General features: G+C 41.1%; 1 protein-coding gene across 1 annotated transcript in view; it reads right to left on the reverse strand.

Annotated features, from left to right (window-relative positions):
* The window catches only part of LOC138965493 (uncharacterized), a 106,329-nt gene that overhangs the window by 37,072 nt on the left and 53,977 nt on the right, over window positions 1-15,280 (reverse strand). Inside the window, exons 2-5 of the mRNA XM_070337667.1 lie at window positions 11,460-11,558; window positions 10,323-10,582; window positions 9,082-9,451; window positions 360-638 (exon numbers count right to left, since the gene is read on the reverse strand). Coding sequence (XP_070193768.1) covers window positions 360-638; window positions 9,082-9,451; window positions 10,323-10,582; window positions 11,460-11,535 — 985 coding nt within the window. The 5' untranslated portion in view covers window positions 11,536-11,558. The remainder of the gene's footprint in view (window positions 1-359; window positions 639-9,081; window positions 9,452-10,322; window positions 10,583-11,459; window positions 11,559-15,280) is intronic.

A 15,280-nucleotide genomic window follows, 5' to 3' on the forward strand; every position in this document is an offset into this window, starting at 1 on the left:
ATCTTGCAAGCGAGTTTTCATTCACGATTTTAAGATAAGTTCATTGTTTGCATCATAAGTGTTGTCTGTCTGTCCACTTAAAAGACCAGTGGGTCAACGTACTGTAACTGTAACGTTTTGCTTTGTCAATAATTAAACGTTCCAATAACCTACAATTCTTGTTTTTCGATTCTGATGTTTTGATATATATACAAGCCTTGTACAAAACAAGAAAACACAAGAAAACAAGAAAATCAAAGTGTATTAATATGGAACATCTGCACTATCCCACCACTCCGCACGTGCACACACACACAGCCTTTCAACACTCACCAGCTCCACCTCAAACTCCACACACCTCCCCCTCTACCAAAACTGACCTTGACCCAGTTTCTGGAAGGTCAGCTCAATGCCAACCGTAGAGAGAGTGATATTCGTATCCAACGAAACCCTGAAGGTGTAGTTCTCGCCCAAGGTCATCTGCGCCGTGTGGACGCAGAACTCCTTTTCGTCACCGGCGCCCTCCACGTGCTGGTGAAAGACTAGACCTAGACCTTCAATGTCGATGTTGTAACCCTGGTGATTGCGGCCCGGCATGGGGTTCTTCCAGCACAGGGTAGTGTCCGTGTTGGTGGTGGAGAGACAGAACGTGTCGGGTTCTGGAATATGTCAAATGTTATGTATCCATTGAACATTGGATATGCCTTTTGAGCCATGTCTTGGATAGGAAAAAGCTTACAACCTAAAAACAGTGTTACTCTGTGCATCATCATTCTGTTTGATGTTGTGCATCTTGTTCTTGAACATCAAAGATACATGTATCGATTGAAAACTGGATTTCCCTTCTTTGAGCCATGTGACGCCAGAGACCGAAAACATCCTGACATTTAAGCAGATAGCCGAGAAAACATCCTCACATTTAAGTAGATAGCCGAGACTACAAAAGAGTGCATGTTTGTGCGCGCTCAATCTTAAACAAAACAAGTCGCGTAAGGCGAAAATACAATATTTAGTCAAGTAGCTGCCATTTTTCAGCAAGACCGTATGCTCGTAGCATCGTCAGTCCACCGCTCATGGGAAAGGCAGTGAAATTGACAAGAAGAGCGGGGTAGTAGTTGCGCTAAGAAGGATAGCACGCTTTTCTGTACCTCTCTTTGTTTTAACTTTCTGAGCGTGTTTTTAATCCAAACATATCATATCTATATATGTTTTTGGAATAAGGAACCGACAAGGAATAAGATGAAAGTGTTTTTAAATTGATTTGGACCATTTAATTTTGATAATAATTTTTATATATTTAATTTTCAGAGCTTGTTTTTAATCCGAATATAACATATTTATATGTTTTTGGAATCAGCAAATGATGGAGAATAAGATAAACGTAAATTTGGATCGTTTTATAAATTTTTATTTTTTTTTACAATTTTCCGATTTTTAATGACCAAAGTCATTAATTAATTTTTAAGCCACCAAGCTGAAATGCAATACCGAACCCCGGGCTTCGTCGAAAAATACTTGACCAAAATTTGAACCAATTTGGTTGAAAAATGAGGGCGTGACAGTGCCGCCTCAACTTTCACGAAAAGCCGGATATGACGTCATCAAAGACATTTATCAAAAAAATGAAAAAAACGTATGGGGATTTCATACCCAGGAACTCTCATGTCAAATTTCATAAAGATCGGTCCAGTAGTTTAGTCTGAATCGCTCTACACACACACACACACAGACACACAGACACACAGACACACACACACGCACATACACCACGACCCTCGTTTCGATTCCCCTCGATGTTAAAATATTTAGTCAAAACTTGACTAAATATAAAAAGGAATCTAACCAAAATCAAACGATACAGACATTTTATTTGTATTTTTGAAAAATATATGACATTAGACATACGTACATCTCGATAGTAATTGTTCACCTCGACCGCTGGCGCGATTTCGGAAAAACACTGACTGTCTCGATCTGTGCAAAATGTCACATTTTTGTCAAATGACAAATAATGTATTGTATTCAGGATTTAGGATATCATAGCCTGCCAGAATGATGTTGAGCCCTCTTATCTGTCTATGCCTGTCAACCACATGACACGTGATCGGGCTGCAGCCAATTACTCATCTCACGTAATGGATATTAACACTTAAAATCTTCTCACAAATATTCCCACGCAATGAGCTATACTGAACATGCATTTTTGCTGCTTCGCTGATTCCTTGCCTAGACAGAGAGCGACAGGCTCTTAATGAACGTCACGCAGAACGGAAATGACTTGGGTTCGGAAGAGCAACTTAGCATAAAGCTTTCGACTTCTTTGAGGCACATTATTTGTTTGACACAAAAACGAAATATCACTTACTTATTTACCATCGTGCATAGTATATGTTATTTGTAGTTTAACCCAAATGTTGGTCAAAATACACATAACATTTTTGTATCGATCGATTTGAGTTAGAATGTATTGTACTTGTTTTAGATAGATTTGTATTTAAATGTGTGTTCTTAAGCTGCTTATAGTTCTACCATCACAGTCATATTCTAAGATAAGTCATTGCAGTTATACTTAATGTTTGCCTGTTGTGTATCTTGTTCGTCCACAAGAAAGATCTTTATGTGTAAGTTCTTGTACATGTTTTGTTTTGTCCTGAACTTAACGTTTCAATAATGTAATCTTTCTTGTTTCTGATGGCTGAACATAGTTTACTGGTCATTGGCGCGTGATATATCACAAGGTCTGGACTTTGACCAAATAATAATTTCGTTAGTGTGGTTAGTGTACATGTGTGAGTTTGTTTAGTTGTACGTGTGTGCGTTCGTGCATGTGTGCGGTTTTTTGAAGCCGTTTAGCGGGTAATGGAGACAAAACAGGTACACTTGTCATTTCAGTAACTCCTCAAAGTATTGCATTGAAAATGTGTAGGCTTTGTGCAATGCGTCAAGGAGTAAGTGGGATGTATCGTTTTTCTGTCATGGCTACGAGAAGAATGACTCCTACAACGTCCAGCATGCCATAGCATCATTGTCAGCCAAGATAGATGAACAAAACTGACTGGTTTCAATAAAAAGTTGAGTGTTCACACTGACGTTTTTTTCTGATTTGTTTTAATCGATTTTGACACGGTAACCTTGCTTTTGTGAATTTGATATTCCCGGGTGCATATGTAGTCTGTTCTACTGTATAGACAGTCTGTTCTACTTTATAGACAGTCTGTTCTACTGTATAGACAGTCTGTTCTACTGTATAGACAGTCTGTTCTACTGTATAGACAGTCTGTTGTACTGTATAGACAGTCTGTTGTACTGTATAGACAGTCTGTTCTACTGTATAGACAGTCTGTTCTACTGTATAGACAGTCTGTTGTACTGTATAGACAGTCTGTTCTACTGTATAGACAGTCTGTTCTACTGTATAGACAGTCTGTTCTACTGTATAGACAGTCTGTTCTACTGTATAGACACTATCTCATGTAAAATCAATCTGTTTTCTGACTATGGTAGGAAAATCACTGGCCCTTCCAGTCATATAACTGGTTTAACAATAAACAGCCTCACCACACAGATCTGCACCCACACGCATCTGCCTGGTTGTTGTTGTTGTTGTTGTTGTTGTTGTTGTTGTTGTTGTTTTTCATGACGGGAAGTATATTTCTATCTTCTTTTTATAAAAACCCTCCGGTATGTCCCAACATTGTGTGTTTGCATTTCCAAAATATTTTTGCAAACTCTACTTTGCTAATAGTCAGAAAGAGGAGTAGAAAGCGTTATTTACATCGTAAACTAAAGGAGACACCACCCCTTGGCATCTGACAGACTGCTGCGATTTCGAAATACACTGAGGCGCTTTTCGGCGAATCACATTTACCTTTAGTGGGCCTATCAAGAAAGGCTGCCATGCCTCGCCCAATACTTTCTGTCAAGACAGCCTGCCATGCCTCGCCCAATACTTTCTGTCAAGAAAGCCTGCCATGCCTCGCCCAATACTTTCTGTCAAGAAAGGCTGCCATGCCTCGCCTAATACTTTCTGTCAAGAAAGGCTGCCATGCCTCGCCCAATACTTTCTGTCAAGAAAGGCTGCCATGCCTCGCCCAATACTTTCTGTCAAGAAAGGCTGCCATGCCTCGCCCAATACTTTCTGTCAAGAAAGGCTGCCATGCCTCGCCCAATACTTTCTGTGAAGAAAGGCTGCCATGCCTCGCCCAATACTTTCTGTGAAGAAAGGCTGCCATGCCTCGCCCAATACTTTCTGTCAAGAAAGGCTGCCATGCCTCGCCCAATACTTTCTGTCAAGAAAGCCTGCCATGCCTCGCCCAATACTTTCTGTCAAGAAAGGCTGCCATGCCTCGCCCAATACTTTCTGTCAAGAAAGGCTGCCATGCCTCGCCCAATACTTTCTGTCAAGAAAGGCTGCCATGCCTCGCCCAATACTTTCTGTCAAACTTCCATATCTGTCGACTAGTCGAAAGGAAACGCTGATTTGACTGCCAAAATCATATAATTTGCTGGAAAACCACCACTTATAGACCTATCAAAGAACAAGGAAGCTTTGATATTTATATACAATGAAGCTTCGTTATTCATGTACATTCTTCAGCCGACCAATCAAAAAATAACTCCTTTTTAACAAACATATTTCACAACCAAATGCAAATATCCACCCTCGTGGACCAATCAAAGTATAACTCCTCTTTGATATATACCGCTCACCACTAAACGCAATAACAAACCCTCGTGGACCAATCAAAGAATAACTCGACTTTGATATACACCGGGCAATATTCTTACAAAAAATAAAAAGCTACCCTCGTGGACCAATCAAAGTATAACTCTTGTTTGATAGATACCGCTCACCACTATACGCAAAAACCGACCCTCGTGGACCAATCAAAGAAAAACTCGACTTTAATATATATATACATAGAGCAATATTCTTTTGCGATGAAAGTAACATTCCGTTTCAGAAAACACGCGTGTTTTCGTGACCCCCTCTCAGAGTGAACGAGGCGGTACGGGCCGTGTTTGCCAATGTAGCTGTGTAAACGTGGGGGCGGAAGGTCAACACTTGGCTTCTTAATCACCCCCACCCGGCCTCCGTGTCAACACGCACGCGACTGGGGGTGTGACACGGCCCTTAGCTACAGGTGTCTGGAATGACAACGTTTTCCTTCTTAAAAAAAAAAAAAAAAAAAAAAAGAAAGAAAAAAAGAAAGAAAAAAAGGGTAGTGCAGTCCTGTGTGTCAGCTCGTATTCCCCCGAGAAAAAGCAACCAGAATGTCCATGAAGGTCACCTCACAGGACTATATACAACCGGAATGTCCATGAGGGTCACCTCACAGGACTATATACAACCGGAATGTCCATGAGGGTCACCTCACAGGACTATATACAAGCGGAATGTCCATGAGGGTCACCTCACAGGACTATATACAAGCGGAATGTCCATGAGGGTCACCTCACAGGACTATATACAAGCGGAATGTCCATGAGGGTCACCTCACAGGACTATATACAAGCGGAATGTCCATGAGGGTCACCTCACAGGACTATATACAAGCGGAATGTCCATGAGGGTCACCTCACAGGACTATATACAAGCGGAATGTCCATGAGGGTCACCTCACAGGACTATATACAACCGGAATGTCCATGAGGGTCACCTCACAGGACTATATACAACCGGAATGTCCATGAGGGTCACCTCACAGGACTATATACAACCGGAATGTCCATGAGGGTCACCTCACAGGACTATATACAACCGGAATGTCCATGAGGGTCACCTCACAGGACTATATACAACCGGAATGTCCATGAGGGTCACCTCACAGGACTATATACAAGCGGAATGTCCATGAGGGTCACCTCACAGGACTATATACAAGCGGAATGTCCATGAGGGTCACCTCACAGGACTATATACAACCGGAATGTCCATGAGGGTCACCTCACAGGACTATATACAAGCGGAATGTCCATGAGGGTCACCTCACAGGACTATATACAAGCGGAATGTCCATGAGGGTCACCTCACAGGACTATATACAAGCGGAATGTCCATGAGGGTCACCTCACAGGACTATATACAACCGGAATGTCCATGAGGGTCACCTCACAGGACTATATACAACCGGAATGTCCATGAGGGTCACCTCACAGGACTATATAGAAGCGGAATGTCCATGAGGGTCACCTCACAGGACTATATACAAGCGGAATGTCCATGAGGGTCACCTCACAGGACTATATACAACCGGAATGTCCATGAGGGTCACCTCACAGGACTATATACAACCGGAATGTCCATGAGGGTCACCTCACAGGACTATATACAACCGGAATGTCCATGAGGGTCACCTCACAGGACTATATACAACCGGAATGTCCATGAGGGTCACCTCACAGGACTATATACAACCGGAATGTCCATGAGGGTCACCTCACAGGACTATATACAACCGGAATGTCCATGAGGGTCACCTCACAGGACTATATACAACCGGAATGTCCATGAGGGTCACCTCACAGGACTATATACAAGCGGAATGTCCATGAGGGTCACCTCACAGGACTATATACAAGCGGAATGTCCATGAGGGTCACCTCACAGGACTATATACAACCGGAATGTCCATGAGGGTCACCTCACAGGACTATATACAACCGGAATGTCCATGAGGGTCACCTCACAGGACTATATACAACCGGAATGTCCATGAGGGTCACCTCACAGGACTATATACAACCGGAATGTCCATGAGGGTCACCTCACAGGACTATATACAACCGGAATGTCCATGAGGGTCACCTCACAGGACTATATACAACCGGAATGTCCATGAGGGTCACCTCACAGGACTATATACAACCGGAATGTCCATGAGGGTCACCTCACAGGACTATATATACAACCGGAATGTCCATGAGGGTCACCTCACAGGACTATATACAATCTTATCCTTATTCTTATCTTGTTTCTGTCATACTTCCTTCTGTCTTTCTATGTTCTTTCTTTGGCAAGTCGGCAATGCCAATCTGGACATAAGTCTTGTTGTCATGTTACTTTTACGGGGTTCTTTGATAAAACATCACAATCGGCATCGTCTGTCGCCTTCGAAAAATAAAGTTCAGTTCAATACAATTCATTTGACATTCAGTTTTATATTTCTTTCACTTGTTTTTCTCTCTTACTTTATTTTTATTTTCTTTCTTAAAACAAAAACAACAACAAAAACAACAACAACAAGTTTGTTAACAACAACAAGTTTGTTCCATGTTATTACCCTAAACACCGCCTAATACTTTTGTTGTTTCTCATTTTTCATTTGCCAGATCTGTACCGGTAGAAAGTGAAGTGACAGCGTGACTGTGAGTTTCAAAACAATTCATTATTTCACCCTTAAGTTTCAGACACCTGTGCCGTCGGCATAAAAATTAAAGCCACCTTTCCGGATTTCGCAATTGACACGGTCTTAGCGCCCTACGGAGAAAGGTCTCAGGTGGTCTGCCCTACATTTTTCAAAGTGTCTTATATTTGTGTCTGACTGTAATGTTGAGAATGCTTACAATGATAATAGCAGAACAGCTGGTGATAACAATACAGGAAGCTACCACGCTGATATTGATAACATGAATGACGCTTGGTGGGTTTTATGCCAATAAAGACAGAATGATTATGGTGATGATGATGATGATGATGATGATGATGATGATGATGATGATGATGATGATGATGACAATGATAACGAGAATAGCAACAACGACAATAACAACAACAACGACTACGCCGTCGACGACAACAACAACAACAACATCAACAACGACGACGACGACGATGATGATGATGCTGATGATGTTGATGTCAAAACAACAACAACAACAACAACAACAACAAACAAACGAACCGCAAAAACAAATTGCAGGCAAATAACATAAATTCTGAGCGGCATACTCTTCCGAGACGTTGATGTAGTATGACGGTTACTAAATAGATCCTCCTCCTCTGTAGCTTGAACGAAGAGGGAAGGTGTTTTTATAAAACAAAGATCTACAAAGTAATTTTGTTTGACTGACAAGAACAGCTCTTCTGCATAACGGCTCAGGGAACACGAATGGTTTATGCCTGTCTTCTTTATCTTTATTTTCAGGAAGGTTTATCCTAAAAGCAGATAAGTGGTTCTTAAAAAGAAAAGCATTAATCATTCTGAAATTGCTGGTTTTCAGTTTTTATGACAGAGTTTTGTGTGGATTGACGATCCTTAAACACTGAGCGTTTAGAATAAGGTACTCAATACTGTTTCGAAGCACTCAATATTCTTCAAACGCGAAACCCTAGCAACCTAACTGATTCTCAATCCTTCCCATTCCACCACCCCCCCCCCCCCACTCCCCATTCAAGCAACTACAAAAAATGAAAGAAAAAAAAGAGTTTTCCCCCCAATCTGAAATTACACTTCTTCGTCAGTTTTAAGTTAATTGACACTAACTTTTGCCACTGACACTTCACAGTCTTTACGAGAGTTTTTGCCTTCTGTCTACGACGAGTTAGTCGTTAAAATATATATATATACAAATGTCTTGGCGACAAACACTCTATTATGTTGAACAAGCTGAATGAGGATGGTGTTAAAAAAAGGCTGTTCATTCCAACTATGTTAGAATCAAAGGCTGCTCTTCTCCAACTTTAACTCAGCGTCGTTTCCTTCGCGCTTTTTACGCTGCTTGTTAACTGCCAGGAGCCATACTGGGATATCCGTCAAGTTGCAAATAAGTGTGAGTGTGTGTGTGTGTGTGTGTGTGTGTGTGTGTGTGTGTGTGTGTGTGTGTGTGTGTGAAAGACAGAGACCTCCCACACTGACAAACACACACACACACACACACACACACACACACACACACACACACACACACACACACACACACACACACACACGCACAGGTACACACATAGTCATATGAGAAACAGAGACAGACAGACTGACGGAATCGACGCAGACGACAACAACGACTAAAACAACAAACTCAATTCCAACTGTACATCAGAACTCGAACTAGCTACCCTCAATCACCACTAACCCCAACTGTTCACTACCAGGTACTTACGGCTGACGTCATCGATGACTATAAAGACACTCGTCCTCCCAGTCATCTGCGGGGACCCGTCATCCACCGCTCGTATCAGCAACGGCAGAACCTTCCTGTCGACATTAGGCTCTTTCTCCAGAATGACGTCACCCGATGACGTCACACGGACGTAATCCAGGACTGACTGGTTTTGGTTCTCTCTGGGCGGGGCGAAGATGGTGAAGTGGCTGTTGTAGGGGTCGTCGTCGCTATCGCTGGCGGAGACAGAGCCTATAAGGGTGCCAGGTACGGCGAATCGGTACACAGCCATGTTGTAGATGTCTCTGACGAAGGTGGGTGGGTAGAGGTTCTTCTCTGAGACCTCGATGATCACGTGCTTCCATTCCACCTGGAGCAAGAGGAGTCAATGATAGTGTTGTGTTACATGTTGCACATGCAGCTGAATTGCACCAGTCACCCCGGCGTCCTTCACACACAATCAATCGCGAGACCTGTAAATAACAAGTCTACCCTTTCTCTCAACAAGTTTACATTTGATAGTACCCATTCCGAGTAAAACGAAAGGAAGAAACTCTCTATATCAATCTGGAATGTGTTCTGTTTTCAAATGTCAACTTTTATTAATCCATCAAGCCCTTTTGGGGCATGAAAGATGACAATACAAACAAAAGACACGAATGTGATCACAGCAACAACTTTCAATTCGTAAATTCAAACACAAATCATGTCTTCCCTTCTACACAATTCATATACCCATCGCATCCCTACAACACCACACCAAACATATTCACCGTATCGCATCCCTACAACACCACACCAAACATATTCACCGTATTGCATCCCTACAACACCACACCAAACATATTCACCGTATTGCATCCCTACAACACCACACCAAACATATTCACCGTATCGCATCCCTACAACACCACACAAAACATAGTCACCGTATTGCATCCCTACAACACCACACCAAACATATTCACCGTATTGCATCCCTACAACACCACACCAAACATATTCACCGTATTGCATCCCTACAACACCACACCAAACATATTCACCGTATCGCATCCCTACAACACCACACCAAACATATTCACCGTATCGCATCCCTACAACACCACACAAAACATATTCACCGTATTGCATCCCTACAACACCACACCAAACATATTCACCGTATCGCATCCCTACAACACCACACCAAACATATTCACCGTATCGCATCCCTACAACACCACACCAAACATATTCACCGTATTGACCGCCGTGCTGACAGCGAAAACGAAGAACTGGAACCTGAACCCGATGGTCCGGTCTATGGTTTTTGTCGTCTTCATCAGACCATTGTCAGAAATGTTGAAATACTCGGACAGTCCTCGTTGTTCCAACTTGAACGTGTCGACAGGTTCCCCTGTTACATTGTCGTAGGCGTGAACTGTCAGCACAGGTACACCTGGCGGAGCAGTCTCGTACACTCTCGCGGGGTACGGCGAGACTGTCATGTACACCTTGGCTGTGGGAAAAAAGCGTTGCCAGAATGAATATTCAATCTAAGAAAGAAAGGAAGGAAGGAAGGAAGGAAAGAAGAAAGACAGGAAGGAAGAAAGAAAGAAAGAACGAATGAAAGGAAAGAAAGAAAGAAAGAAAGAAAGAAAAAACAAACAAACAAACAAACAAACAAAGAACGAAAGAAAGAAAGAACAATTTAAACAAGTAAGAAACAAACGAAGAAAAACAAAACGCACACTCAAGCACAGGGCAAAAGAGAAAATAAAACCGTAAATTCAAATTAATAAACAAAAGTTTGTTGGGTCAAAATGACAAAAATGATTTAAGGGAAAAAGTGAATGTTTAGAAACAACCATAATTATGCAGTTTACAACCTCACTTGAACAAGTTCTCACTCAATCACTAACACTTGTAATCCTTCTTTAATTCCCTCATCATCTGACCTGTTCACTCTCATCATCTGACCTGTTCACTCTCATCATCTGACATGTTCACTCACATCATCTGACCTGTTCACTCTCATCATCTGACCTGTTCACTCTCGTCATCTGACCTGTTCACTCTCATCATCTGACCTGTTCACTCTCATCATCTGACCTGTTCACTCACATCATCTGACCTGTTCACTCTCATCATCTGACCTGTTCACTCTCATCATCTGACCTGTTCACTCACATCATCTGACCTGTTCACTCACATCATCTGACCTGTTCACTCTCATCATCTGACCTGTTCACTCTCATCATCTGACCTGTTCACTCACATCATCTGACCTGTTCACTCTCATCATCTGACCTGTTCACTCTCATCATCTGACCTGTTCACTCTCATCATCTGACCTGTTCACTCACACATACGAGGGACACCAGAAAAGCACTTACCTTGACATGGCTGTAGTGAACAGCTGGCTGTTACAATCAGCAAGAAGATGATATCATATAGCGCTGATCGTCTCATCTTGATGTGTTCTGGGATTTTACCTGAAACATACAAAACAAAACAATGGATGAAACAAAATTGGATGAAGAAACAGAAAGTGTAAGTTACAGTTAAGACAGTATTATAACAAGAAAATCCTACGAGGTAGGAAAAACACCCCCGTCAAAGGGAAATAACCTTCTCAGTTGGTGGCAGTGACTGAGTGAGAATGGTTATTTCCCTTTGACCATGAAGATGTCCCTCTATAAGTCCTTGTATAATTTTAATCCACCAATAACTCCGTAACCGTGTGTTTGACTGGTCCCAATTTTTGTAAGGACCGTCTCAGGAATGTATAGAACCTGTTCACCAAGTTTGGTGACGATCGGTCCGTTCATTCTTGAGATCTATATGCGAACACAAACACACAAACACCCAAACAAACACACAAACACCCAAACAAACACATCGAGCGAAACCTATACACACCCTTATACCGGGGGTGTAAAAATAGGAAAAACAAACAAGAAATGTTACTTTGTTTTTAATCGTTTAATTATGGATAAAACCAAAGTTTCACTAGTACTTTGACCTACACTTGTCTTTCAACTCGACGGGTTTTCAAACAATATACAGAAACAAGCAACAGGGAAATATGTTCACGTTCTCTGCTCAATCTCAAAATGGCAAAACACTATTTCTAAGGCAAATGCTTAGCCTTTCTCATTTACATAATACGGTTTGCTTAATAACTAGAAGAAACAGACAACAAAATTACAAAACATTATCCAGTAAACAACCAAACAACCAAACAACCAAACAACCAATTACTTGGACGAATCTTGTGTTATCTTCTACATATGCATCTACTTTTCTTTTGCCAGTGCTTATAATACGCTCGTGCACACGTGTCTGCTCGTGTATTGGGTGAGTGTTCTGTGTTTGACGTTGTTTTCACATTGTGCTTTACATGTTTACATTATTTTAAGCAACAGACACTCAAGTTCTGAATAAAAAATTAAAAAACAAACAACAAAAAACCTCTCTGAATGTCGAGCGAGTACAAGGGAAACAAGTCGCGTAAGGCGAAAATACAATATTTAGTCAAGTAGCTGTCGAACTCACAGAATGAAACTGAACGCAATGCCATTTTTCAGCAAGACCGTATACTCGTAGCATCGTCAGTCCACCGCTCATGGCAAAGGCAGTGAAATTGACAAGAAGAGCGGGGTAGTAGTTGCGCTAAGAAGGATAGCACGCTTTTCTGTACCTGTCTTTGTTTTAACTTTCTGAGCGTGTTTTTAATCCAAACATATCATATCTATATGTTTTTGGAATCAGGAACCGACAAGGAATAAGATGAAAGTGTTTTTAAAATTGATTTCGACAATTTAATTTTGATAATAATTTTTATATATTTAATTTTCAGAACTTGTTTTTAATCCGAATATAACATATTTATATGTTTTTGGAATCAGCAAATTATGGAGAATAAGATAAACGTAAATTTGGATCGTTTTATATTTTTTTATTTTTTTTTTTACAATTTTCAGATTTTTAATGACCAAAGTCATTAATAAATTTTTAAGCCACCAAGCTGAAATGCAATACCGAAGTCCGGGCTTCGTCGAAGATTACTTGACCAAAATTTCAACCAATTTGGTTGAAAAATGAGGGCGTGACAGTGCCGCCTCAACTTTCACGAAAAGCCGGATATGACGTCATCAAAGACATTTATCAAAAAAATGAAAAAAACGTTCGGGGATTTCATACCCAGGAACTCTCATGTCAAATTTCATAAAGATCGGTCCAGTAGTTTAGTCTGAATCGCTCTACACACACACACACACACAGACAGACAGACAGACACACACACACACACACACACGCACATACACCACGACCCTCGTTTCGATTCCCCCTCGATGTTAAAATATTTAGTCAAAACTTGACTAAATATAAAAAGGCGACCTATGTTAGAGGGACACGGAGTGAATTGCCCCGTCTCCCAAGCAAGTCAAATAAACATGAAGGTGGCAGGTTGATTTCCCCGTGTGAAGTTAATTGCCGAGTTTGTGGACTACACCTGTAGAGGAATTACGTCACACGTTAACTATTCCTCCCTCCTTCCAGTGTTGTGTGACATGGCTGTCCTGTTTCCAAATGCAATGTGTTTCTTTATCCCCAAACGCTTCAACCCACCCCCGCCCCCTCCTACACAAACACACATACACTTTGTTTTGTCATTGGCTTTTGGAATTGAGTTTTGTTTTGTTCTGTATCATGACATGTCCTGATCGTGTCACTTGTTTTATTCTGTATCATGACATGTCCTGATCGTGTCACTTGTTTTATTCTGTATCATGACATGTCCTGATCGTGTCACTTGTTTTATTCTGTATCATGACATGTCCTGATCGTGTCACTTGTTTTATTCTGTATCATGACATGTCCTGATCGTGTCACTTGTTTTATTCTGTATCATGACATGTCCTGATCGTGTCACTTGTTTTATTCTGTATCATGACATGTCCTGATCGTGTCACTTGTTTTATTCTGTATCATGACATGTCCTGATCGTGTCACTTGTTTTATTCTGTATCATGACATGTCCTGATCGTGTCACTTGTTTTGTTCTGTATCATGACATGTCCTGATCGTGTCACTTGTTTTATTCTGTATCATGACATGTCCTGATCGTGTCACTTGTTTTATTCTGTATCATGACATGTCCTGATCGTGTCACTTGTTTTATTCTGTATCATGACATGTCCTGATCGTGTCACTTGTTTTATTCTGTATCATGACATGTCCTGATCGTGTCACTTGTTTTGTTCTGTATCATGACATGTCCTGATCGTGTCACTTGTTTTGTTCTGTATCATGACATGTCCTGATCGTGTCACTTGTTTTATTCTGTATCATGACATGTCCTGATCGTGTCACTTGTTTTATTCTGTATCATGACATGTCCTGATCGTGTCACTTGTTTTATTCTGTATCATGACATGTCCTGATCGTGTCACTTGTTTTATTCTGTATCATGACATGTCCTGATCGTGTCACTTGTTTTATTCTGTATCATGACATGTCCTGATCGTGTCACTTGTTTTGTTCTGTATCATGACATGTCCTGATCGTGTCACTTGTTTTATTCTGTATCATGACATGTCCTGATCGTGTCACTTGTTTTATTCTGTATCATGACATGTCCTGATCGTGTCACTTGTTTTATTCTGTATCATGACATGTCCTGATCGTGTCACTTGTTTTATTCTGTATCATGACATGTCCTGATCGTGTCACTTGTTTTGTTCTGTATCATGACATGTCCTGATCGTGTCACTTGTTTTATTCTGTATCATGACATGTCCTGATCGTGTCACTTGTTTTATTCTGTATCATGACATGTCCTGATCGTGTCACTTGTTTTATTCTGTATCATGACATGTCCTGATCGTGTCACTTGTTTTGTTCTGTATCATGACATGTCCTGATCGTGTCACTTGTTTTGTTCTGTATCATGACATGTCCTGATCGTGTCACTTGTTTTGTTCTGTATCATGACATGTCCTGATCGTGTCACTTGTTTTGTTCTGTATCATGACATGTCCTGATCGTGTCACTTGTTTTATTCTGTATCATGACATGTCCTGATCGTGTCACTTGTTTTGTTCTGTATCATGACATGTCCTGATCGTGTCACTTGTTTTGTTCTGTATCATGACATGTCCTGATCGTGTCACTTGTTTTGTTCTGTATCATGACATGTCCTGATCGTGTC

Source organism: Littorina saxatilis, linkage group LG4 (assembly GCF_037325665.1).
Source record: "Littorina saxatilis isolate snail1 linkage group LG4, US_GU_Lsax_2.0, whole genome shotgun sequence".
NCBI classification, from domain to species: domain Eukaryota; kingdom Metazoa; phylum Mollusca; class Gastropoda; order Littorinimorpha; family Littorinidae; genus Littorina; species Littorina saxatilis.